The sequence below is a fragment of the Melopsittacus undulatus genome, chromosome 2 (genome assembly GCF_012275295.1).
Source record: "Melopsittacus undulatus isolate bMelUnd1 chromosome 2, bMelUnd1.mat.Z, whole genome shotgun sequence".
Classification (NCBI taxonomy): domain Eukaryota; kingdom Metazoa; phylum Chordata; class Aves; order Psittaciformes; family Psittaculidae; genus Melopsittacus; species Melopsittacus undulatus.
In genome coordinates, this window is record NC_047528.1 from 101043784 (window position 1) to 101067842 (window position 24059).

General features: G+C 44.2%; 2 protein-coding genes across 2 annotated transcripts in view; one reads left to right on the forward strand and one right to left on the reverse strand.

Moving 5' to 3' along the window:
• Positions 1-671: 671 nt before the first annotated feature.
• Positions 672-18650, reverse strand: ILDR1 (immunoglobulin like domain containing receptor 1). Its single transcript, XM_031051447.2, has 8 exons — positions 18562-18650; positions 15573-15743; positions 13260-13409; positions 12414-12533; positions 12116-12262; positions 7721-7852; positions 5473-6275; positions 672-4446 (listed from the first exon to the last, which is right to left on the reverse strand). The coding sequence occupies exons 1-8, from the start codon at positions 18614-18616 to the stop codon at positions 4405-4407; spliced, it is 1620 nt and encodes a 539-aa protein (XP_030907307.2). The 5' UTR covers positions 18617-18650; the 3' UTR covers positions 672-4404.
• Positions 18651-19230: 580 nt separating this feature from the next.
• Positions 19231-24059, forward strand: part of CFAP44 (cilia and flagella associated protein 44) — a 44831-nt gene continuing 40002 nt past the window's right edge. The window contains exons 1-3 of the mRNA XM_034074656.1: positions 19231-19246; positions 21333-21425; positions 22308-22479. Coding sequence (XP_033930547.1) covers positions 19231-19246; positions 21333-21425; positions 22308-22479 — 281 coding nt within the window. The remainder of the gene's footprint in view (positions 19247-21332; positions 21426-22307; positions 22480-24059) is intronic.

Genomic DNA, 24059 nt, shown 5'->3' on the forward strand with positions numbered 1-24059 from the left:
AAGTGCCTGTTGGCGTTTCAGTCTGGCCAACCATCTGCATTTGGCACATGCAACCACTGAGCAGTAGGTGGAAGAGACAGAAAGGCTCCAACACTAAGTCCCATAGGGCAGTAGCAAAGGGGAATGGGGAGGACAGGAGGCATAAATTAAGCCTACTGTGTGAGACCAAACAGACCTCCATTCTTATGTTAGCCATTTACTTACTTGGTCACTGTCACATGTGGGAAGTGTGAAAAGCTCAACCAGCATCTTCATTTATCAACCAATCAAAATTTCTAGAAGACATTTCTTCTCATGGAGTTCAGACCACTTTAGCACCAAACAGTAAGTGTTCTTTTACAGACATAGCAACCAAGTCAGTGATTGTTACAGCTGGTCACATCATTAGAGAGTTGCCAATGGTTCCCCAGACATTTTTCCATTCTCTTGGTATTTATTCAAACTACATTCTTTTTTAGAAAAACAAAGAAAAAAGTATCCTGAAATAAGAACAAAAAATCCCCCATACAATCAAACCATTCTGCATTTTTGCTCTAAAAATAATAGAAAATTCTTACCAACATGTAACAAGGTTAATTCCAGAAGTAAGAACAGAGAATTTTCAGTTCTACTTATGGTGCAAACACTAGAAAGCAATTTATGGCCTAGGAAGAACACACAAGAGCAACCAGTTGAAAGTTCTCTTTAATTATACATTTGACAGTCATTGAAAAGAATCTACACACTTACCATCTGCTTTTATAGATGGAATAATATTCAGAAGACCAGCACAAGGCACATTATAGGCATTAAACTTAGCAGAAATAGCAAGAAGCAGTCACTGCTTGTGGAGGTTAATTTAATACAACCTCAAGTGTCATCTCTCTCCTGTGTCAGGTCGACAAATGGAAGGCACTAAGCATATTGAGTGGGTGTTTTAAACTGATGTGCTGCTGGAGGTAGTAACACAAAGGGGGCTTAGCTACTCTTATGTAGTAATACACACCACTGAAGAGCTTTGCATTGTGGTTGGTATCACACCAGGTAACTTCGCCCAACCTGAAGTTAGCCTAACCTTAGCTAGTGCTATCACAAATACAATCCCGGAGATAGCAACTGGGCTTTTCAGCACTTTCTACTGCCAAACAGGCACTTGCCAAGATCAGATCAATGATTGCACAAGAAGCAGCCCTTGCCCTCCATTCCTGGAATGGCATTCCAGAATGATAGTGGGTTCTGCAAATAAGCAAGAAAGCCAGATATTGCAAGTCCTTTCTTGATCAAATTAAAATGACATGATTTTTTATCTCTCTTATGAATCTCTGGTCTGAGGTGGAAAGCAGCTGACAAGGAGCAGCACGAGCATCCTTATCTGCCCATGTGGCATGGTTACTCAATCATTACATACTCATTTTAAATTAGCGCAACTCCAGTGGCCATCAAGGCACTTTATCTGAGACAGAAAATTCATTCTTGGGGGTAAGGTATATCCCTTTAAGTGCATGACAGGAAGATTAGAAGTCTAGAATGGCAATAACTCCCATATGTGAAACATACTAATTTTTTCTTTCCCACTTTTCTGTCTGCTTGCACTTGTAAAGCACTAATGTGTAACATTTCCTTGTCATTATTTCACAGCTGGTGTTTTACAAACCGCAGTAGGTCTGTGTAAACCTGCGTAAACCAGTAAACCTGGTACCATTTCTGCTTCCTTGCTGCATAACCTAATCTACTTCTAACACAATTTAAGAAGGTAAGACTGAGATACAATCAATTTTCCTTGAAGACTTTTGTTTAATGTTTCTATAAACATGAATAAGGTAACTGAAGAGGAGCTCCGGTATGATAAAGATAAAACTCTTCAGACTTCACCCAGCACAAACCAAGTTCACACAGTCTCCAACTGGTCACCCTAACTCAATGATGGAGACTAGAGGAACAAATAAAGATGGAGGGCTCCTTCATAGCATTTGGATAAACCCACAACCTCTACAGTTAGTGTGCTCATTCTACAGCAAGCTTCAACAGCTCCTACTGTTACACAGTCATCTGGGTTTTCTTTTCAAGAGTCTTCTTGCTGTGTGAGGGAGTTCTTGCTCTTGGGAAAGCTTGGTGGATATATGTTGGCTTATACACAACTGAATGCTAAGGAAAATGAACACATCTTGGGATCTCATCTGATGTCTCAGTTTAGCTTCTAAGGGTAGAATCTGCAGGGCCCTGGGTATCTGCTAAAAATTGCCACAGGGCAATGCTAAAGTCAGATCAGAATGATAGTTTAGGGAGAAGGAGTCCATATTATTTTCTGTTATTCCATCGCCATAAACTCCTACTAACTAATAAAAATACTAGCACATTATAGAAGACAGAGTGCATGAAGTCCTCAGCATGTCATTAAATAAGAATAAAAATGATTGACAGCCAGTGGCTAAGAACCAGATTCAAGAGTGATACTGGCTTTGCAAGTTTGGAGAACACACTTAATTCCCCGTATTTCAGATGTAACTCATGGGTCAGTCACATTATTCATAGTTTGGGTTTAATGGAGACAAGGACTACACTTAATACAGCCTTCCTTTCTTGAATTCAAACTTCAGAGTTTCCACTCGTTTTTATTTGTGCTAGCCCTCACTGGTGAACAGCCCCTCTGTCTTCAAAAGTAAGCCTCTGGTTCTGAAACAAAGTCAACCAGAGAACTAGTGGGTCCTCCTGTTTTACCTCCATACACACAATTAAATATAAGCACTGTCAGCCAAGAAACTGTAGGAAAATCAGCACTCTTTGTATGTAGTGGCCTTTGATCAACCAGTAACTGCATCAGAGCATTCAGGCAGGAGCATTTGCTCCAAGCATGATGTTTCCCATAACTGTCCAAAGAAAAGAAAAAAAGGAAGTGGGCAAAGTGAAAGCCTCTCCCTGTCAGTCTTCCACGGGGAAGTATAAGCACCTCAGTAATCAGGACATTAAAGACCAAATAGTAGCAAGTGTCCCATGTGGCACTGGCTGGGAAATAAGGTAGGAGATGCAGTCATTGATAATGGCCAATCTCTAGTACCTCTGGGTTACAAAATAATGCACAAGATGCTCCAAAAGCTCCCTGACAACAGCTGAGTCTCTTGAATCTTAAGAAGTGCCTTTGGCAAGCCAGTTTCCTGTGGAAGCAGCCAGCAGCCAGAGAGCCTCTCCTTTTCCAGCACATTTTAAATGAAAACAGTGGATGAATCACATCAAGGATAAATGGCAAGTTCTTCTCCTTCACAACTGATCTTAAGAGTATAAAGAAATTCTCTGTTCTATTTGCAAGGTGAGAGATGAGAAATCCCTGCAGTCTAGCTACACATCAGATGCACAACATATGTGGAGTTGCTTGAAGAGTAAGGATCAAGGATATTAATAAAAAGGTGACTGTAAAACATTTTCTGAGCCCTTTATATCACCCCATGTATATGATACATGGCACAGAGAACAAAGGGAGAATATAGAGCATGGAAGAGTACATGGCTTAGGCAAGATGCATCCACCAAAGCCATGCTTCCTAGAGTTGAAGGAAATTCTGGTCTATAGTGTGAGGGACAGTAGTCAGTACTGAGCAAACTCAGCTCCTGTAGAGATGGCCAAACCTTGGTCAATTTAGCTCGTTAAGTTTACAAATAAATTCAAGCCTGGTTTAAAAGCTTGGTGAATAAGTGATTTTTAAGGCCCTAAGGTGTAAACTTCATGTAGGGCAGGTTGTTTCAGTCAGCGTAAGGCAGATAAGATGGTAATTTGCAGACATGCTAGTGAGCCCTTATTAAGGCAGTCAAACATCCTTCCAACTCAGTGATCATTGTGTTTGGAAGAGAAAAAGAAGCAACTGCCCCAGCTATGCTGAGCAGCCCAGCAAAAGCACCAAACATTACATATTCTGAAGCACAACAACAGGACCTCACAAAGGAGATGCTGTGCCTTCCTACACCAAACTCCCAGGGGACTGGATCAGGTGACATTTGGAGGCCTCTTCCAACCTAAATTATTCTATTCATAATTCTGATCATTGTAGCTCTTCTCCAGTAACCAGTGTGCAAAGGACCAGCATTCTATGGAGTGGGCTCCTTGCAGTGTCAGGGCACCTAATAAAGACAATTGATATCTCTCTTTAAAGACTGGGGATATACCATTTACTGAAAAATACCTGCTGTTTCCAACAGACCATAGCCCATTGCAAACCTAAGTTTCCAAGTCATAGAAACAAAAAAGGGTTATGTCTTGCTTTCCTGGGCACTAGACGAAGATCCTTTGGAGCTGTAAATCTGAGGGGAAGCTGCTTTATCAGTTTTTTGGGTTTTTTTGCTGGTTGTCTGTTCAATCAAGAGCAGCATTCCAACCTACAAAGTAGAAGGATCTAAGAGGAGTCCAGTGAGAATCTTAGTTCTTTCATTACTGGCATTAAATGACTATGCTTCTTCCACTGTGGGAACTTCCTCTGTCCTGCAAGAGAAAAGAAAAGGTTCAGGAACAAGGAAGGATGAATGGAAGTATTATGTTTTTCTACCTGCTCTGATCACCATAACAAACCCATTCATGTACATACACATCCTAGCTGGGACTAGAACTGCAATTCCTTCCAAAACTTGGAAGGGAAAATGGTAATGTGCAAAATACAGCCCTCTGAGAAGACTCCCACCTGGTAAAATTCTACATATATGTGATAAGGGACACTTAACATTTTTCATTTTAAAACCCCTTAATTTTTAAAGGTGGAATACACTGTCTTACTTAGAGACTAGCAATTGGATATGAAGCTTCTCACACTTAGGTTGCTACCTGAAATCTAGTTCCAGTGTAAACTGACAATATGAGCTGTGAAAAATAGCTCTTCACTGCCCATATAATTCATGCTCAGTTCTCAGGAGCCATCCTCTTCCATCTGGATTGGAGGATGGCATATTTTGCACTGCTACAGTCTCTCATGATCTTAAAGCCTGTATCATGTAGCTTCAGGCATCTCACCTGGACAGTTTCTCATATGAACCATCTTGGAAATATCACCAACATACTACAGAAATTAAATATTGGAGATATAGGAGATAATAGGAGAATCATGCACATTATTAGAAGGCATCAGAAGTAAACCAACACCGGTGAGGGTTGCAGAGGATACTCGGTATTGCCGCCTACTTGGAAGTGCTTTCTCCCCCAGACAGTGCCAGAACAGCTATTCTAACACCAACACATACATAGAGCCCCAAATGACTGTAGGTGGTGACAGGAGTGAGAGTGTATAACATGTCACACAGTGTGGGACGTGATAAGGGACCTACTTTGACTGCTTACTTTGTCCCTGAACACACTATAGCCTGCAACATGTCTCTTCATAGGCAAGTTGCGCAGGGCACCCAGTGCTCCTTACCCTCTGTTTGAAAAGCCAACAGACTGCATAAAGTAACATTCACTTTTACTCCCCAGAATCCATCTCTTCCCTTAGATGAGAAAGTGAAAAGGCAGCTGACTCACCGAGCGTGGCCTTGCACTGCCTTTGTGCTTCTTGTCCTGCCCTGGGATGATTTCTAAGGAGCGGTAACTGGGGGGTTTATCTTCTGGCCACTCCCGAGACCGGGACCGCCGCCTGCGGTTTGTCACTGGGAGATGAACTTGCTCTTCTGAGGAGCTCCATGACCCTTTGCGAGAGGGGGGAGAGTAGCTGTGCCGCCTCTGACCTGAGCTATTGCTTCTGCTGGTGTGATGCTGGTAGTCTCGCCTCCCTGCGGGCTCCTGCCTCCCACCACGATGATGGCCGGAGCGCTCCTTGGCCTCCTCTGGATAGAAACTGCAGTTGCTGCTGCTGCCCCTGCCCCTGTCAGCCTGGCTTGGTGGTGATGCATCCCGTCTGGAGTGCAGGGGCCTGCCATTGTAGCCATCTATCCTCTGCCTCTGAGGATGGTCCTCTTGCTGCCTGTCCCAGGGCTCCCGGCTGTAGCTGGAATGAGAATCCCCACTGGAAGGCAAGGGCCACCTCCGGTTTTCCCTCTTGTCCTCTGCTGCATAGTCCCAAGTTCTGGGGGTGCGGGCAGCTCTCTGTGGCCGTGAAGAATTGCTGCTCCCATGGATGGAGATATGATCTGTGATAGGTGGCATGATCTCAGAGCCCAGGGAGGACAGCAGGCTGGGATGCACAGCCTGCTGCTGGTGGGAGGGTGGCTGGAGCTGTGACATGTTAAGGTTTTGGATTTCAGACTCCAGATAGTCCAAAACACCCTTGTTAGCAGAAAACTGAGCTTGTGGCTGCACCAGTGGAAGACTGTTCTGCAGAGACACATCTAAGGATAAAAGCACAGAAGCACACAGAAAGTCAAGGGGAAACAATGATCCTGGCTGAGTCCCTTTTGAGCCTCTCTTTTCCTGCTCCTCCTCAGTGCAAGAGCTGCATGAGTTTCAGGCACTACAACCAGCACATCCAGACCACACAAGGTAAGGTGCAATGAATCGTACTAGTAAGCTGCAGCATGATCTGTCTCTTGGCCAGCAAAGGTAAGACATGAGTTATACAGCACACCTGTCCTCGTCTGGACAAAGCCACAGCTAATGTGACAGGTTGTTGATAGTCCTGCTCTGAGCAAGAGGTAGGCTCAGATGACCTTAGAGGTCTCTTCTAGCCATCATCTGTAAAAAGCTGACTTGAAAAAATTTAAGGGAAACTTAAGTACAGGAGGTTCAAGGCCTGTGGAAAACATGGGCTAAGAAACTGTGAAGAATGTACTCGCCCATTTTCTGCCAGCATGGATTTCCTTAAGAAGACTCAGTGTATTCTGTCTTAAATCATGGTAGCTCAGTCACCAGATCTCCTTAAGAAAATCTGGTGCCCTAACTAGGAAAAGTGGTAACTGTACAATAAATTAGTGGGCTAAAAAAGTGTATACTCAGACATCTTGAATCTAATATTTAAGATGTTTGCAAACTATTTCTTCAAACAACAGTTAAGACTCATCAAACACAAAGTAAATCTGTGACTGCTGTATCGTGATCAAAAGCTTGATTTCAGATGAAAAATATGTTACATTTATTTGAGAAGTTATTATGTTAAATTCCCACATTTTCCTTGGGTGATTAAATAATATTACTGGTAATACATTATTTTATTACTTATTTCTCTGGGACTTCAGAGACTCCATCTTCCCTCCTCCATTAAAGTTACAAATACACAAATACAAGAGATTCTGGGGCAGAAGAACTGGAAAATTCTGCCTGGCTTATTAAAGAGTTCTTCATTTTTTGGTGCATGCTAGCTAGATCTATTGCACAGAAGGCAGTTTGCCCTTAATCATTTGAAGACTAGATATTTGATAAGAACTCAAACAAACTGCACCTCACTTGTCATGTCAATTTTGGCTATAAGGAGTTGACCGTGACCAGTACAGCAGAACAAAGAAACAGTACCCTCCTCTACCACATGAAGCAAGATAAGCTGGGTATATTTACCCTGCAGTCACTAGCGTGTAGCACAGATACACTTTAGTTAGCATTAAACTACTTCACCAAGCACTGAGCCTAGCAAGACACTTAAGATGACTTAGACCATATTTATTCACCCAGGCAAGTCTATAGTACACTCAGATGTAGCAGAGCTGTCATGCTAGGACACGCAGTCATGCTAAGAACACCTTTCGCTTGTAATAGAGAGACTAAAGCTTCATTACTGAACCTCCTCAAAAAGTTACCTGTTTCTCACCCCAATTTGCCTCTGAAATGACACCCACGGTCTCACCTTGTTGCAGTAGAGGGTTCAGCTGGTAAGAAGAAAGTTGTGAGTTCCTGTCGCCACCTCTGAAGAACATGTTGGGTGATATCCAAGGTGCAAGTGCCTGAGCCTGCTTCATGATTCGGTACCGTTCCAGTGCTGTAAATGAAGAAGAAGAAAGCTTACAGTAGCTGCCCAGAGAGCACAGCTTGCAGATCACACACCATTTTGCATGAAGACTGTAGCCTTTGGATGTTATCTTTCCACCCCACAAAGGTGGAGTACAGGGAATGCCAATACAAAGTTGTACAGCTTCAAAAAGATATATAATACAGAAGAAAAGGGTTACTACCTGACATTCAGGGTACAGTTCCAGCAACTGGGAACAAATGGCATTATGATTATGTACGTAGCACATAACCAAAGGCAAGATTTCTACCTGCCCTGTCATTATGAGTAGTTGTGGAAAGGCAGGAAATAATGTTTCATACAGCAAGGCTATAGTTTTCTCTCTCTTAAAACTCTTTCAGCTCATTATTGGTCCTTTCCCCTTTTGGCTTTAAGCTAAACACGATCTTTGTTTTGCCACCTTCATGTAGGCTCTGCCCAGATCAGACTTTCCACACCATACTCCATCATTTCTTCTCTGTTCCGCAAACAGGGCACTCAGACATGCACTGTCCAGCTTCTACCTTTTCACTCTTTCAACCACTCTTGTCTCTGTAGTTTACCTCAGCATGACTGCTAAAATTATGAAAGTATGGTCAAACTGGTGAACAAACTGAATTTCCTGTTCTCAACATCAATGGCCAGTGTGCCAAACGAGAAAATTCAGTGGAAATTTGTCTCCCTCAGATTGCCCACTAGTGCTAACTGCAGACCCTTACTTGTGGGGTCAGGCTGCAATTCCACTTCGCTTTTTGCAGCATTTCCATCTCACCTCCTCTACAGACAACCTCACCATCCCAGTCTTCACTTATTGCTGCTCCTTTTTTGGGAATACCTAAAAACATCTTACAGAAACTTACTTCTAGCACAGACAACCAAATTTAAGTTTCTGAGCAAGTAAATTCTGCAAGTTCCAGACCTTGCAAAGCCTGACTTTACATGGTTTGTCTGTCATTACTGGGTGAAGGTTTTCTGCAACAGAGCTTTTGGGCTTTTGCAACATTTCTTTTATATGCCTCCTCTGGAGTTTTAGAAGTGGCAGGCTTTTACTGCAGTCTCTTCTCTGGTCAGGCAATTCCTGGCTATTCAGTTCAGCAGACAGATAGGAGCATAACTGCCTTTAAGACTTGTACCCCTCTGATAAATCTGGCTGACGAAATTAAAAGCTACTGGAAGGAAAGAAATAGGGTAGACAGGAAGGGTAGACAGACAGGTTGACTGCATAAGCCTTGCTTCCTTGAGAAACCAGGCTACAGCTAAGCTCCAGTTAATTCTGTCCCTTGGGTTCAACTGCAGCAGGCAGCATTTAACCTGCACACTCTTTGGGACTGAGCTCTTCATTTCAGGTAGCACTCCAGTTATTAAAAACGTCCTCCTTTAGCCAGTTCACTGAATACAGAGCACTTCTTGTAGCAAAACAGCGACCAACTATGCCCCTCAACACATTCTTCCCTTTCCCCACAGTTCATGCAGCTCCACTTCATTCTCCACTCCAAAATCCCCTTCTCTCCCCAGCTTGTCTCCAACCAGAGTGAATTGCAAAGCTGGAAATTCTGGAGAGTTTAATCTTAATACTTTGATTTTTCTTCAAAGCTGTGTGGCCTGAAGTAGCAGCTTTCAAGCATGTCAAATTTGTATTGTTATTTTTTCTTCCCCATTGGATTTCCCTTCAGTTTTGGTTTCAAACTTGGAGGAAGAGAGAAAGGAAAATAAAAAAGGATAAAAAGAAGGAAAAGGCCTTATCTCTTTATCTCCTGTTCCTCCAGTTATCAGCTTGAGAATGTCCTAGAACCTGCTGACCATAGTCTTTGCCCAAGGAGTGAAAGGCTCAGCAACTGTGGGCAAATCTACTTTAGGGTTCCCCTCCTTAGGGTATGAAGACAGTCACTACAATCAAAGTCATCCTGTCCCTGTAACTCTCTGATCTCTTCCTACAGCTGGACAAGTGCAGTATTACTCTCAGACCTCCTTCACTACCTTCATCCTTTCCTCCTTCCACAGATACTTTGCCTTCCAGTTTGAAACAATATATACTCTGGTCTCTACCTGAAAAACAGGAGTAAAGTTATAGATCTCTTTTTTTAAAGTGCACATATTTATCTGTGGAAAGTCAGATTTACCCAAATTCCAAAATTGATACTTATAAATTGATACCTATATATCTATATCTACCTACTGCTGTAAGACTTTGGCAGAATGTCATGTTGTTCCCTCCACTTACTCCCCCCGAGAGAGGTTGTTCTTCACCTTTGACAAGCTTTATAGCTGCTGGACTATATAACCAATTATATAAAAAAAATGTCAATGTTTTCCAACCTAGTCAGACCCAGGTGCAAGTATACCCTATTTTACATCAATTCATTACTGGAAGAAGTTCACAGTAGAAAATAAACTAATAGAACAGAAGGAGGGCATACCCTGGTCATTTACCCTGGTGAGCTTTTCTCAGAGCTTTCCATGGGAAATGTTTAGTATTTCTGTACACCAATTCCGAATTACCCAGACAATGCACTTGTTTTATTGCTAGGTTCAAAATCATGTTAGTTAATGACCTGACTGAAACCACCCAGAATTATGTTGCCTTGAGGCCATCAATGACTGTTCAGCAGATCCAGGCTACCCTCTAGTGGACAATAATTGGGAAGAAATCACCCATACCTGGCTCGCACTGTAACTCATTAGACTTTCTTTAGGATTTCTGCCTTCTCTTCAGCTATATGGAACTGCTATTCCTCAGGATTGTTTTTTAAGGTATCCCCTGTATCAATCTTTCTTGAGTGACTTACAGAAAAGTAAGTCAAAAGCAGGATAAAGTGAAGGTACACTACAGGAGGGGAGCAGGCACAGGGATTCCTTGCAAACCAGATAAAGATGGCAGGCAGCTAGAATAAAAATTACAGTCAAAGAATCCAGCAATCAATCAAGGAGACTGGACTTGTCTGCACTTTACTTGTGAGCAGGAAACCGCATAAGAATCCCTCCTACTTATCCTCAACAGGAGACAGGAAAGACAACAGAAGCAGTCTGGAGTACATTATCATCTCCTACAACACAGAAAACCAAAAAGGAGCTCACACATATTCTGAATCCCTTTTTTGATGAGAACTAGAAGTCTGCAGATACGTGTCTTTCATCTCCATCACTTCTCTCTCCCTTCAGAGCGACTAATTTTTCTGTCAGATTTCCACACCCTCCTCAACACTATGCATTTCACTCGACTGCCTGCAGAGCCCCCAGAAAGTGTTTTGGTTTGTTTTTAGCAGTAAGAGGGATGCTCTGTTTGCTCTTTGCAAAGGCTAAGCAAATTAAGCTTAAATCTAAAACTGTCACTACTTTTAAACACTCAAGGTACAGCAATTAGCCCTTTTGCAGGCAAAAGGAAATCAGAAACAGAGCTCCTTGTTCATAAATCCCCTTCTTGTAGCATCTGGGGAAGAACCTGGTGATTTCAGTGATAAATAAATGTGTTTTTTGCAATTTGTTGCTGTCAGTTTGTGTAAGCTGCAGAGGGACTAGTCTGCTTTGTGTTGCTGCGAAGTGTCAGTTACAGGAACACAGAGGGTCTATGACCTTAGCAGCCAAAATTAAAATGGTGGCCTGATTAAGAGAACAGGGTCTTGCTGCAGAATGTTTATTACTGCTAAAAATGACACACAAGAGAGTTTCTCTCAACCCTTGGAACCTCAGAATGCATTTGCATGGCTGACCACCATGAGAGACCATCTTTCTTTCTCCTCACTTCCTTCCCCAAATAAAACCAACCCAACCCTTTTTCTTGTGGAAGAAGCAGCTCTGAAATAGCATGCAAATAGAAAATTCAACTTTTCACGTAAAGTTGTCTCAGAGCAACGCACTTGTAGGTTATGCTGGTTTGGAGAGTAATACCACGGCATTTGCTTGTCCTTCTCACATGCACAGGCATATGAACCACAAGACAGGGAAGAAAAGTCCTGAGCTACGCATACAAGGGAGCTGATGGTGCCCTGGATGACATGAGAGAACCTGGAAGGAAGGTGTGAGTGAGCAGCAACTTCTTAAAGTAGGACACAAAGTAGCAAGATGGGCTCCATGTATCCTACCTAGCTCCCATCCTCTAAACTCAGATAAGATGGTCATAGCAGTCACACTGCCAAAGAAATATCTCAGTCTACATGGATGCTGAACTGGAGGAAAAAAGTGGACCTCAGCAAGATCCCAGTCAAGCTTTTGTCTTGACAGAAGCTGTGAATGGATACACATTTGCTTGAACCCCACCTTCCTCATTACAGCAGCAACGGGTAGGGCAGCAGACACACGGGATGTGGCAGCAGCAATATTGGGGACAGCACTGGCACCAGCATACTCCAATCAGCAGAAGGAGGAGAAGGCCACCGAGAACGATGAGGATTACTGTGAGCCAGTCTGTGGGTAAAACAGAGAGAGAAAGAGGATGCTGATGTACCTGGGCATAGCAAATTATTGAGCACTTCTCCTCTGCTGGAGACATCTTGGGATGGGGAGGAAGAGAATAGGAGGTATCTACCACCCAGGCAAAAAATCACAAGGCACTTACGGAGAACAATCAGCTTAACTTCTTTGTCCATGTCACCTGAGGTATCTCCTGGTGCTTCCACAGTGCAGTAGTACACGCCATGGTCCCACCACATGACCTCACTGATGACAAGGTCTGCCCCTGTGGGAGAGAGGATGAGAGATCAGTGGGCTGTTTGGCACTGACAGATACTACTTTCAGGCCCCACTCTAAGAGGTCTTTCTGCCTGCATGTGACATACAGTACTGCATCTCCCCTCTTCCCAAGCATAGACATCACCTTCAAACAATCCCATTTGAGTCCATTAAGAACTCCTGTAAACAGCATTAACTGCTAGTCCCTTTTTCCTTGGTGTTGCTGGAAGGCAAACACTACTTAGAAGTGGGACTAGTTCCCTGTGGAGTGAAATAACCAGCATGTTGCTGGATGATGGATGTTAAGATAACTGGCTGCTGCCAACTGCCAGCCCTAAGTTTTGGAACACAAATCACTGTCCCTGTTAGGCCAGCCATCCCAGTAACTCTTCTGGCAGGAGTAACAGCTATTGTTCCCGGGACAGCCCAGCGCATATAATACACCTGGACAATTATGCAGTACTTCATAAAAGTAACTGTTTTCTAGCCTTTGGGCTCCTTAGCTTAATTCTGTGCTCTCCAGCAAAATGCGCAGGCATCCTCAGCTCAGCCTTAGCTTGTAGTGCTTCCAATACCCTCTGGCCAGCCCTTCACAGCTCTTATTCCACTGCCACCTCACAGAATGTGTAAGCTACAGATGACATCAGCCCTGATTATGCTTCTCTTCACTTAACAGGCCCAGATACTGGATAGTTACTGAGTTTGCTGCCTGCCTGGAGGTGAAGTCACTTACGGTTCTGAATGGTGATCTTTCTTTGCTGATAGTCAACACCCAGCACAGGTTCCTTCTGCCCATATTTCTGGATGACAATGCGCACCTTTCGCTGGCTGTCATTGCAGTCGGTAGATGGGTCCTGGTGAAGATTTAAACCAGCCTGGTATGCTACAAACACACATCAAGTAAGATGCCAAAAGTTATTTCTTTAAAAGTTATTTCTCTATCCCCTTGTGAGCAGCAGAGAAACTCTTGAATACATATGTGCATTTGCTTTGGTTTAGTTAAAGCAAGTATGGTTTCAGACCAGCAGAGAAAAGTTGCTTTGAAGTACTCAAAAGCAGAGAGGTACAGCCACTGGAATGACAGATTTTGAGAATACAGGAGCTGCAGAAGAGATGCCTCCTTTACTCACAGCTGAAAGAACAACAGTAGAAAGAAGCTAATGGTGGTAGGCTGGAGGGCAGCTCCCAGTATGAAGATAAACTGCAAGGAAAAAAAGTCATAAGACTCCCAGGAGTACTGGAACTAAAACAAAAGTGTGATTATTTACCAAACAAAATCTCCAGACAGACATGAACTGCTGTAGGGATTGTCTCCCTTTCCCTGCTGTATCCCATTAGATGTTGTGGAGTTTGTAAAGGCAGAAAAGAATCCATCATCTGACTCCAGCTAAGAATTATGTGTAAAGATACCTAACAGAATTAATGGAGGACAAGAGGCATTTTTTTCTGCAATACTCCTATGGCAGACTTACAATATAAACTAACATTGAAATTCCCGGTATCTGGGAGCTGAGATTTGTGAAGACAACTGATACAGTCAGCATTGTCTGTAAAGGGCTTGAAATGAGAAGAGGAAAAGACAAAGCTTGTCAAAGGCTCCTCCATTGCTGTACCTCCAATGGATCAGTAAGAACAGACCCAACTAAGCAAACATTGTGACCTTCATGCTTTCTGTCCCTTCTGGAGGCTATTAGCTTAAACCTGGGCCCAAAGTACTCACATTATCCTGGGATCAGCAAAGCCAGGGACCCACGTGCTTGCGGAGTAGGCTGTAGAGCACTACCCAAACCATCTAGACTGCATAAAGGAGAGTTTGGGCACCAAGACACCAAACGTCCAGGCTCCCCACTCTGAGCTCATTCTTCAGTGTGCAATTAATCTAAGGCTGGCCAGCTTAAACAGACTGCAGGGTTTATAAGAAATAGAATACTTCAGCTGGAAGGGACCTACAATGGTCATCTAAGTCTGACTGCTTGACCACTTCAGGGCTGATCAAAAGTTAACGCATGTTATTAAGGGCATTGTCCAAAAGCATTTTAAACAGTGACAGGCTTGGGAAATTTACCACCTCTCTAGGAAGCCAAAGAAATATTTCCTAATGTCAAGCCTGAACCTCCTCTGGCACAGCTTTGAACCATTCCCACACATCCTATCACTGGATACCAGGAAGAAGAGCTCAGCGCCTCCCTTTCCACTTTCTCTGCCCAGGAAGCTGCAAAGAGCAATAAGGTTGCCCCTCAGACTCCTTTTGTCCGAACTAGACAAACCTGAAGTCCTCAGCTGTTCCTCATAGGACATGCTTTCCAGCCCTTTCACCAGCTTTCTTGCCACCCTCTGGTTGCATTCAAGTATCTTAACATTCTTCTTAAACTGTGGAGCCCAGAACTACACACAATACTCAAGGTGAGGCCACACTAATGTTAAATATAGTGAGATCATAACCTCTTTTGACCGTCTGGTTATATGGTGTTTGACGCACCCCAGGATACAGTCTGCATACCATCTTTTAAGAACCATCTTATTAAACTCCTGAATTAAGGCTGCACACACCAGAATGCCTGCACATGAAAGTGCTGCCACCAGTACTAAATGTTATGATTTAGAAGTCTTTCTGCCCTCCAAAATGCATATATTTCTTATATTTTCTAAAATCAGTAACATCTGGTCACTGGTATCTAGCTCCAACCATGGGGTCCCCCACAGAATCATGAAGTCCACTTGTTGCAGGACCCTTGCTTTGAAACAGGCTGAAGCATGAGGGAGCTGGCAAGATTGACATGTGTCCGACATGGCTGAAACTCTCTGCTGTCTGAATTGATGATGAGGACAAATGAGCTGCTCTGGCTGGGATTTCTACATCATATCAGAAAACTTTCACATTGCAAAGGAAATCACAGATATTTTTTCTTGGAGCACAGGGAAATACCACCACCTGACCTGGTTTGTGGGCAGGAAGAGGTCAAAAGCCTGTATTATCCAGGAAGTCTACCTTTCCCTTCCTGCCTATTTGTAGCAGTACACCTTGGAGGACAAAACTAACACTTACAGGGTGAGTAGTAGTCAAAGATGGGGTCCTTGCAGAAGGATTTGAAGCGCCAGGTCACCACCACATCCTGCAGCTGAGCTGAGGTGCTATAGTCACACTTGAGGATGACAGTGGCAAATAAGGTGGTATAACGCTCAGCATCCTGCACTGTCACCAGGAGGGAGAGGCAACCTGCAAATGAGAACAGAGAAGGCAGTCAGCCAGCAAGAACTGACCTTACATCACAGTTTTCACTGCACCAGACCAACAGTCAAAGTATATCTCCCTCGGCCTCATCCAGGACCTGCAGCTATGGACCTCATTGGTCTCTATGGTGAAGCCATCCAGAGTTACAAACCCTGGTTAGAATGTGGGTCCCATCTTTCCCTGACAGAAGGCAGCTTGAGCCAGCTGCATTGCCCTGCCTGATGGTCTAAATTACTTTCTCCAAAGCGACTATTAGCAGCCAGTATGTATCACATGAACCTGTGTTCTCCTGCAGGAGGAAAACTGTCCCTCCAAGCTGAGGAAGATCATTCATTGAGCCCAGAAGCACACAGGATGGGATTGCTTTGGTTTGTCATCCTAACCAGAAAAGTTCTGCAGTGCCATCCCTTCATAAAAACACCAAATAAACTTTATCACAGTCTTGCTATGACAGTCATCAGAATGTGACCAGGAATAAGACAATACAACTTTTGGGCTGTAGCATCAGTTAAACTTAATCTGTTTTCTACTAGTTCAGAACAGCACACACCCAGCAGCTACAACCACTGAAGAAAGTTGTACAAAGTTTCTTCTAAGCTATGCTTTATTTTAGCCACACTCAGAGACACCTCTATCTTATTTAAACTTCGATAATACAGTAAGTTGCACTTGTCGTTAACAATAGCTAAGTTATCACCAGTTGCCTTAGATAAGGGAATACAAACAGTGCGGAGCAAATGTATGATGCCCTCTCTGGAATATACCCAGGAGAACAGTGAGAGTTTGCAGTGCTATGCTAGTTGCTTCTTAACTGGGGAACACAGCAGCAGGAAAGGAGGGAAGGAAATGGAGATGCTTGGAAGGTACCAACTGAAAGGGTCTCCATGAACCAATACGTGTTTTTTTTGTTGCTATTCAAAGATTTTCCCTCTATTCCATGTTTCAGGATGAGAGCAAGAGAACAAGGAAGTATGTAATAACCTCTGGATTGCAACTGCAAGCATCATTCTTTCAGTGTCCTCTTGGGCTGCACCTCTGCAGTACATTCCAGGCAAATACAAGCTCACCCAGTTTGCACCTGGTGGAAAACATGTTGCAGAGGTGCAACACTGATGCCACAAGTAAGTCTGCAGTAGGATGTTATCAATGCAGTACTTGCTCAGGTTTTGGTTTGAAATAGGCAGCTGGTCAGCCAACTCAAAAGCACAGGCAGAGTGAACTCATTTGCTTTAAAAATACCACACAAACAGAGGACCATGGTAAACTCTGAGTCCAAGGCTTTTCTGAGAAATAAAATATACACACTTAAACACAGAAGTACTAGCAGCCATGCAAACCTCTAAAACCCCAAAGGATCTCTAGTTTTTACAATGCTGTAGCAAAGTTCCATACTAGTAATGGGTGTTTACAGTTGCTCTTATTTAAGAGCACTGTGCTACAACAGATCCTGTTTCAGCTTTCATTGTGAAACAGCTGACCCATAGGATCTTACTGTGGAAACCACAAGAAGTCAATCCAAAATGAAACTCTCAAGGCTGACAAAACCTTTATCTCCTTGTCAGTCAAATTAATTTTGATATGAGTTCTATCTGACCTGTTCAGGCTCATGTAAACATAACAGGTTATCCATGGGTTTCCTACAGCAGCATCCTTCCAGCAAAAAATAAAATACTCAAATCACTATATGCTTTTCACTTACAGAAACCTGACCTGAAAAAGAGACAGAGTTGAAAGATTAAGTTCCTTATTTTCTAAAGAGGTTAAAAACCTTCTGTTCCCACCGGAGGATAGTCTGATGTCAATGCACATCTGATGCTTCATATACAACCTCCTCCAAGAAAACTGAAAAGTTGTGGCATTAAGGCTGGTTTCTAAACTTGGACTGCATTACTCTACCACATGCTGTTACCCTGGCTGGAAAGAGCAAAACCAGACACTACCAACCTTGAAAGTTACAGCTATCTCAGGCCTGTAGCTTTGCATTGAAGACATTAACCTTCAGAGCCAGTGAAGCCAAATTTTAGCCAGAACATCATAAGGAACACAGCTGTCAGGCAAGACAATCAACAAGCACACCTATGTATTTCTTTGCTTCTTTACTGGTTCTCTGTGAAAAACTCAACGTTGGTTTTGGTTTTAAAGCTAACTTTTAGTTTTAAATCTAAATCACCAACAAAGTCCCAGGCATCCAAGAAGCAAACAGACCATTTTATTTCCTACAGGAGATCAGAAGCTGTTGGGCAACGTGCAAAGCTTGCCAGAAAAGACCTCTGCTTGCCGAAGGCCGCCTGTGGACACGAAAGTGAGCTCCTGTTCTCCATATATGTACCTAGCAGGTACAGCAGCACTGCAGCCACACCAGATGCCCATAGAGGCTGGGGTGGGCGCTTGTGACAAGCCAGAGGGGAACCCCTCCTGTCTGCCTTTTGTGCTCAGGTCCAAACCACGCTGGCCGCACACAAAGCGACACCGGAGGCTGCCAGGAAGCAGGCGGCCACTTCCTCCTAGCACACCAGGTACCCGCACCTCTGGGGTAACGAAACTCCTCTCTGGAGGGCTTTTGTACTGAGTTTGGGAGAACCCCGCTCCTCCGCCCGGCAGCGTAGGTCACCATGGGGCAAACAACGCCCGCCCGGACCAGGCCGTCCCTTTCCCTCACCGCGGGGCCGCCATCGCTTCCCACCACGTTAACCCCGGGCAAAACCCGAGGGCGCCTTCCCATCCCCGGAGCCCCAGGCGTGCCCCGGGGCGGGTGGGTCCCCGGAGGGTGCCGTGCCCCCGCCGCCCCTCTGGCCCCACTCACCTGCCGGCAGCCAGGCCAGCAGCAGCGCCCACCGGTAGCGCCCGCGCGGGGACATGGCGGGGCCTCCTCTGCCCGCCCGGGGCCGTCGCGCCAGGCCACCCTGCCGCGCCCACAGGCCCTCCCCTTCCCGTGGCACCTGTCCCAGGGCAGGGCGCGGCCGCCGCCTGCAGTCCCCTCCCTCCGCGGCCCCTCAGTGCCCGCCCGCCTCTCACCGACACCTGCACCCTTCGCCGCAAAGCCAGGCAAATACCAGCTGCCAGCTTCAGAAACTGGTTTTATACGTGTATGTATGTATGTAATGTGCGCACAGGTGTATGTGCAGGTACGGACACCGAGCTCTGCCGCCGTGACCAGCCGGAGCGCGGGAGCACTTGCTCCGTCGTGTGGGACATAACTTCAGGGGATTCGTCTCACTTTCCAGCTGAGTTTTGAAAGACTACAACGGTGCCAAGAGTTGTTAAAAACAACAAACAAGCAAACCGACCGTCCCCTAATGCACGGTAGAGTCGGGACCACGGCTGCCCCCTTAGCCCCGCTGGGGAAACCGATGCCGACCCCCGACTGCCGGACCCAAGGATCTACGCATGCGCGCACGCCTCCGCGCCAGCCCTGCCGAGGTGCCTCCCTGGGCGCTGCGCCACCGGTTGCGTGGAAACCGGTAACGCCGCGATGGAGGCAGCCCCAGGTACGGGGTGGTGGGAAGGGTCAGCGCCCGGGCCCATTCCGGCCCCACACGGGCTCGCTTCTGCCCTCGGGGTGCCCGCAGGCCCCTGTGTGTCCCCGCGTCCCATGGACCTGTCCCTCTCAACCAGGGCATCTGCTTCCTGCTCTCCTCTGTGGCACCCTCCCCACGGCCCCTCAGAGGCTCCCTCCCGTTCTCTCTGTGGAGCTCCAGGGATTCCCCGTTTGCCCTTTAATGCCCCCCACAAAGCAGTTTGTCATGGGGGGCTTCGTCCTCGCTGTGACCTTTTCCTGGTGTCCAGCTGGAAGGCGGCTTTGGAAGAGGAAGGGCCTGCACCCCTCTGTGAGGCCAGTGCTATCAGGCTTGTGTGCTGGAGTTTATGTGGGACCAGTCTTCCTACACAAAGGCTTTTAGGAAAAAAAAAGCCTTTAAGCTCGTGCAGAGAATAAAAGAATACTGCTCAGCTTGAGAAAAAATGAAACAGGAATGAACATTATCTGCGGCTGAGATAGATCACCCTGTACTTTGTTTGAAATGTGGGACTTGGTTTTGCTTTACCATTTGTGAAACAGTTGATTCTAATACTGTTGATATTGTGGCAGTGTTCTCATGTTCGTTTTTATGATTTTCCTTTACACTAAGTTAATAAGTAACTGTGCTGATGTCACAGTTTCTGCTCAATAAAAATGTAGTAACCCTTACTCATAAGGCAGACTTTTGGAGACTTGGAACTTTTGCTTGCATGAGGCAGAGCTAGGACATCTCAATCAGACAGAGGACTACTTTAGTTGTGAGGTTGGAAATGAGGTTCAGGTTCTAAGCAGGGCTCTTCTGTCCATGCCTGTTCTCTGATTAGGGGAAAAAAGAGACAATGGAGCTGCAATAAAGATTATGTGTCTAGACCCTGCTTTGTAGCTTTATCTTTTATGTCTCAGTCCCTGACTAGTAAATATTTTATATACTTAACTGCTGTGAGAATTGGTGTCTTCTGTTATTCCCCTTGCTCTCAAGTCTTGTAGCTATTGTAAGAGAGACAGCAATATTCTTTAGTACAAAAAACCTCTTGTTTGGGATTTATTGCCTAAGACTGACTTTTATTATTATTACTTTTATTGTTGTAATGCTGATTGATAACGATACACAGACAGCACTGGATAGCTGTGCCCGATTTACACTTGGATATTTTGCTTTGTGTATAGAAGCCCTGAAAGACTTTTTTTTTTGAATGCAAGTAAGTTTTGCAAAACTCCGCTGCTTACCCATGTTGCAGTCATCTGCAGCCCAGTAAATTGCTGATACTCTCTGATGTCATTTGAAGGCTAAAAACAATGCTGAGAGAGTTGTTCAATGGCATGCTGTTTTTCATAAAGAAAAGGAAGGCTCAGGTAAAACCTGTTGTATCTGAAGGGACTGTATCTGTGGACTGCATCTGAAGACGAGTTAAAAAGCAGAACTTGGCAGATGGGAAGAAATCCAAAGTTAATCCAACTTAAACTTGAAGAAGATGCCACAGCCTGGAACAGTTGATTAGTATGTAATTCTTCATGGCAGACACCCCTCATGATAGCCAGACCTCGCAGTTGTTATTTTAGGGCATTGCTAACCTCAGGCCAGAAAGATAGCATAGACTAGCTTATAAGGCTCATAGTATGGTACTAAGATGAGTCAGAATTGGAAGCAAGAAAGCAAAACAAAGTTGTGGGGTGAACTGAGTCCCTTCATGTTAAATGAAGACAAGCAGAGGACTAACACAAGACAATTTCTCCTGAAGTAAAGAATGAGTGACACTGTGAGTCTCCTTTGGAACTTTGTAAGGATTTTTTGATGCTTATATTGACACATTATTTTCAGCATTTTTTTGATCTTCTTATTATATGTTTTTTTTCCTCTTATAGGAAGTGTTTCTTTCCTTCCTCTGTTTTAAATCACAGGGTTTTTGTGAAAGCAAATTCTCCCTACACTTAATGCTAAACAGCAGAAAGTCCCTTGTTGGACAAAAGGGACTTTTTAAAGTTACTGCTTAGCATGTATGAGCAAATTAGTCAAAAGTATTCATACCTAACAGAGTCATCCCACTTGTCCTTTGCAGAAGAAAACAAAACAAGTCTTCCAGAGGAATCCCCAGCTGCAGAGGAAAAAGAGGAAGATGTGGAACAAGTGGAATCAGACCATGGGAGCGTTGGTGAGTACTGCTTTCCACTGAAGAGATGATGGCACAAACTTAAAAACTCCGTGCTTTCTAGTTTTCATTTTTTCACTGTTATTGTTATGAACAGCATCTCAGATCAGTGCCTCAAAGTACAGTAACTGAATTTCTCTGCTCTCTTTTAGTTGGCTTACCTCATGTACTTTTGTTCCTTTTCATGACCCCTTTCATTATTTTTCACAGAATGCTTAGGAGAAAAAAAAAATCAAGACAAGGTGAAAAGCTTATGAGATAGGTAAAGCGCATTTCATCTGAGGCATCAGACTGAAAAGTGCTTCTAACAAGTGGTTGTGACCAGTTGGAAGTCAAGTTGACTGTATTCTGCCTTGCAGTCCAGTGAAGAACTACACTTGGTCACACACTAGCAATATGCCTTTTTGAGAACAGTGGTGTCTTCTTGTGGTATGTTGTATGTGCATTTTTTATAATTTTTACTAATTGTTTTGAATAATGATATGTATTCAATAGCTACTAAAAAATAGGCACTGTAAACTTTATTTGGTTTCTAAAGCTGAGACCTAAACACCAGGCAAAGGTGAAGTACTTTGGTAAGTCTTGAGTTTTAAAATCAGTGTTTTTAAAACAGTCTCAAATTTTTTCTTCTTCAAATTCTTCATTTTTGAATATACACAGTAATATTTCTAAAAGACCAAGGGAGAACTTGTTACAGACTGCTCCAGGACAAGTTGTTACTAAGATATTTTCCTTTTTTTGAGCTATGGAGTGCTTATTACTCTGTTAAAGGAGGCAAGGAGTGTGTGAATCCTTCCTTTTTGCAGTTAGGTGCAAATATCTGCAAGGAGCCTAAAATTTATGTTGAATATAAATTTCTGTCACGTTCCCACTTCTGAGGTGCAGAAGGTGATTTCAAAGAGCAAGATAATAGTGAAGAACTCTCGGAGGCACAAACAAAACCTGACCAGGTAGAAAAGAAAATCTCAGAAACTTTCTTCTATAATTATGAAGACATATATTCACGGCCATTTGTCACGGAAAACTCTGGGATACCTGTTAACCTTCTTACTCTTAAGTATCCTTTCTGTTGAGGCTGTGCAGATTTAAAGCTAAGGTTATTTAATATGTGTTCTTGAAATTGTACTTGTCTAATTTGGAGTGGCCTATGTGGCATTAGTGGGACACCTTTGGTTGAGACACAGATAAAAACTTGACGAGTTATGGTTCTGGGTGAATTTAATCTTAAATGTTGTCTTGACCTCGTAAGCATTTGTTACTGGGCATAATGCTTACTGTCATAAGTGCTCTTGTAGAATTAAATCATAGGCAAGTTAATGTGACCAGACAGAAGACTAATGTAAGAATATCCCCTGCAAAGTTTACCCTTTCTGTGTAGCCACACTCGAGAAGCTGAGACAAGAGCAGGAAAAGAGCAGCTGTGTACTTCATAATTCCTCACAGTGCTGCTAAGTGGGGAAGAAACCAGATAGATTTGTAGCCTGGTGCTCAGAAGATCTAAAGTGGTAAAATAGAGGAAGTGATGCCCATCAATTAAGAGCTACATTAAGTCCTTTTCAGGTATGGTCAAGTAGGATATGATATGCGACTTTCACATGTGCTGGTGGTTTTCTCTGCAGACACAGTTGAGTTGCTGTTGAAGACTAAATTTTCCCTTCTCTACATCTGCCTGTAAACATATAACAATAGAGCTTGAGCACTTAGAATCATAGAATAGTTACAGTTGGAAAGGACCTTAAGATCATCTAGTTCCAACCCCCCCTGCTATGGGCAGGGACACCTCGCACTAAACCACGTCACCCGAGGCTCTGTCCAACCCGGCCTTGAGCACTGCCAGGGATGGAACATTCACAACTCCCTTGGGCAACCCATTCCAGTGCCTCACCACCCTTACAGTAAAGAATTTCTTCCTACTTATATCCAATCTAAACTTCCCCTGTTTAAGTTTGAACCCATTACCCCTTGTCCTATCACTACAGTCCATAATGAATAGTCCCTCCCCAGCATCCTTATAGGCCCCGTTCAGATACTGGAAGGCTGCTATGAGGTCTCCACACAGCCTTCTCTTCTCCAGGCTGAACAGCCCCAACTTTCTCAGCCTGTCTTCATATGGGAGGTGCTCCAGCCCCTGATCATCCTCGTGGCCTCCTCTGGACTTGTTCCAACAGTTCCATGTTCTTTTTATGTTGAGGACGCCATAAACTGCACACAATACTCCAAGTGAAGTCTCACGAGAGCAGAGTAGAGGGGCAGGATCACCTTCTTCGACCTGCTGGTCACGCTCCTTTTGATGCAGCCCAGGATACGGTTGGCTTTCTGGGCTGCAAGCGCACACTGAAGCTGGCTCATGTTCATTTTCTCATCAACCAACACCCCCAAGTCCTTATCCACAGGGCTGCTCTGAATCTCCTCTTTGCCCAACCTGTAGCTGTGCTTGGGATTGCTCTGACCTAGGTGTAGGACCTTGCACTTGTCATGGTTAAACTTCATGAGTTTGGCATCAGCCCATCTCACAAGCATGCCAGGGTCCCTTTGGATTGCATTCCTTCCCTCCAACATATCAACTGAACCACACAGCTTGGTGTCATCAGCAAACCTGCTCAATCCCACTGTCCATGTCACCAACAAAGATGTTGA

Excerpts from the sequence above, each read along its gene's own strand:
- ILDR1 (XM_031051447.2), bottom strand. The coding sequence starts at position 18,616 with ATGTCCCCGCGCGGGCGCTACCGGTGGGCGCTGCTGCTGGCCTGGCTG. Across the intron at positions 15,744-18,561 it reads GCTGGCCTGGCTGCCGGCAG|GTTGCCTCTCCCTCCTGGTG; the intron begins GTGAGTGGGGCC and ends TCTCATTTGCAG. Across the intron at positions 13,410-15,572 it reads CTTTGACTACTACTCACCCT|CATACCAGGCTGGTTTAAAT; the intron begins GTAAGTGTTAGT and ends GTGTGTTTGTAG.